General features: G+C 58.1%; 1 protein-coding gene across 1 annotated transcript in view; it reads left to right on the forward strand.

The window, feature by feature from the left end:
• PKDCC (protein kinase domain containing, cytoplasmic) overlaps window positions 1-2,782 on the forward strand; it is a gene marked incomplete at its 5' end in the record, with an annotated part of 9,986 nt that continues 7,204 nt past the window's right edge. The window contains one exon of the mRNA XM_004699775.2: window positions 1-222. Within this exon, the coding sequence (XP_004699832.2) occupies window positions 1-222 (222 nt within the window). The remainder of the gene's footprint in view (window positions 223-2,782) is intronic.

Here is a 2,782-nt window from a genome sequence, read left to right on the forward strand (position 1 = left end):
GGCGCGCAGTACGTGGGCTCTGGCTACACCAAGACCGTGTACCGGGTCCGACTGCCCGGCGGCGCCGCGGTGGCGCTCAAGGCGGTGGACTTCAGTGGCCACGATCTGGGCAGCTGCGTGCGTGAGTTCGGGGCGCGGAGGGGCTGCTATCGGCTGGCTGCCCACAAACTGCTCAAGGAGATGGTGCTGTTGGAGCGGCTGCGGCACCCCAACGTGCTGCAGGTACGGTGAGGGGTGGGGTGGGTTGCGGGGCCGGCTGGGCCAGCTGGTTTTATAAGTAAAGAAAACTGAATCCCAATGACTGCTCGGGTTTGAACTCAGACCCCGGCCCCCATTGCACCTCTTTGCCTCTCGATCTTGTGTGGGCATTGCGTGGGTGCCCCTTTATTGAGTTTCTGAGCTTCCACATACCCCTTTAGGACAGAGGGACCCAAGACCCTGAGGAGCAGTGGGATGCCCCACGAGGACTTGTCTGGTTCTATGGTGCTGAACACTAGGTTCTCCATGGAGAGGCCAGCCCTGAATCGTAATTCCCCAAGGCAGGGAGTAGGTCAATCTTGCTGGGATCTGAGCCCCAGTCATCTCAACTTCCTAAGAGTGACTTGTCCAGCGTTTTAAGATGGGGTGAGCACCACAATGGGGGTGAGAAGCTCTAGAAAGGGCCCGTGTCAAGCTGGGAGGCTTTGGGGAGCAGGCCAAGAAACTCACAGTCCCACCCAGAATAGTCACCAAGCCTTGAAGTAGGTCCCTGAACTATCAGGGCCTGAGCTCAGCTCTCAGGAAGACAGGCTGCTGAGGGACTGATGGCCACAGTATCTGAGGGTGTGTGGCCCCAAGAAGCTGAAAAGTTGACAAAGATCAGTAGCTTCAGTTCCTTCGAAAGGAGACTGGGTTTTCCCTGTTCAATAGAGGCAGAGTGGAAAGAGATGAGACCAGGCTATGAGAGTGGGTCTCTCTCAACCCTCCCTGTTCCTCTCTGAATACCCCTCACCCTGCTCGCACTTGCTCATCTCCGCCAGGTCTCTGCCCCTGAGCCCACTGGAGGATTGGACAGACTGCTCCTCGGGTACATGTCTGAGCAGACTAAATGGGGAATCCCTGGCAGCTCTTGGCCGGGTGAGCACAGGGTGTGTGCAAACTCCCCAGCAGAGGAAGCTAGTGTATACCTTCCACCTCCCAGCTCACGCAAATGAGCCGTTCTGCCCAGCAGAACTGATGAGAGACACAGGACCCCTGTCCTTTCCTCAGAGGTGACATGACCCCAGGGCCCAAAAGGGTTGGGGTGAGCATTGCCGAATAGAAGCGATCCAGGTGGTCACGCCATGAGTAGGCCAGAAAGTCCATTCTATTCCTACTGACGCCCAGTTGCCCCAAGACCCCCCAAACTCTGATCAGACCCCTGTGACGGATCCTGGGCCTGGCATTGGTCGTAGGAGGTCGGACAGACCGACAGTTGTGTGCAGTTATGCCTGGTGGCTCAGCCCACTCTGTCTCCAGAGCTTCAGGGAGTGAGCGGTTGGTTACGTGGCTATTCTAACTGGGAGGATCTTGTTCTCTTCCCTTCCCAGGGGCTGTTGGGAACTCCTAGGAACCCTGGGGTATCTGCCAGATTCTGAGGGGAAGAAAGGTCTTGAGTGACTTCGCAGGACATTAAGTATTAGTTAATTGACCTAAGACCCCCTTTCCCTTAGGGCAAGTTTGATGTTAGTTGTATTTTCCTGTCTTTCTTTTATGGAGTTTCTCCCTCGCTAACCCCACCCAAACTTCCTGACGAGCATCCAGCTAACTAACCCCACACACCTATGGAAGGCTCCTCTCCAATCTGATGTTAAACAAAGGGCAAGTCCACCCCCCAGCCCAATTCCAAAGGATCCAGAGACAAGAACAAGAACGGAACATTTTCACCCTTACCCAAATACGAGGTCTGTCCGGGGTTGGCTGGGTAGACATTTCTAGAGGCCATGATTTGGAATTTGCTGTCCTAGAGCAGAAGCGTTGATAATGTGGGAAGTCCCTGGCCCTTTCCAACAAGCAAGCAAGGTAAAAAGCTACCATTAAGAGGAAGTGAGAATCCCTCCGTGTAGTTTAGGGACTGCATTGGGGGGCATCGCCCCTTATGCAGCCTGACACCCCATGCCGATGCACACAGCCCAGTCTGGGCCACGCACGTGCATGGGCACACATGCGCTCTGCACGAATTACTAGCACGCATCTGGTTCGTGATCCGAGGCTGACCCCGTCAGACAGCAGGGATCCCGAGGAGGGGCACACTCCAGGCTAGAGGTGGGGCTTCCACAATAAAATCAGGAAAACTTGGTAGAGGAGGTTGAACAGGGAGCCTCCGAAAACCTCATGATTGCTCCTTTTCGCCCTGAGTGCTCCCTTCCCACGCGCGCTCGCAGGTGCCAGTCCTGCCCCCCCGCCACACACACACCCCTCCCGTCCCGGAATCCCGGGCCGGACAAGGAGCCACCCCTCCAACCCCACCCGCGGGAGGCGGGAGGCGGGACCCACGCGCCGCTTCTGCGCGGAGCCCGCCAGGGGCTCTGGGTTTGCAAGGAGGTGGCTCGCCGATCCCGGACCCTGGGCAGAGCGGCTCATCCCCCTCCGGAGCCCGTTACCCGCCATCTCGTCCCTTTCTCTCCCCCAGACCCGCCCGACCAGCTCCGTTATCCACCTCCGGGTCCCGTTATCCGGCCTCCCCACCCCGTTATCCGCGCTCGCTTGGGGGTCTGCAGCCCCCGCGCGTCGCGAGCCCGCCACGGGCCTCCGCCCCCCTCCC

Source organism: Echinops telfairi, unplaced genomic scaffold (assembly GCF_000313985.2).
Source record: "Echinops telfairi isolate 266 unplaced genomic scaffold, ASM31398v2 ScPeMD7_7475;HRSCAF=8513, whole genome shotgun sequence".
Taxonomy (NCBI): domain Eukaryota; kingdom Metazoa; phylum Chordata; class Mammalia; order Afrosoricida; family Tenrecidae; genus Echinops; species Echinops telfairi.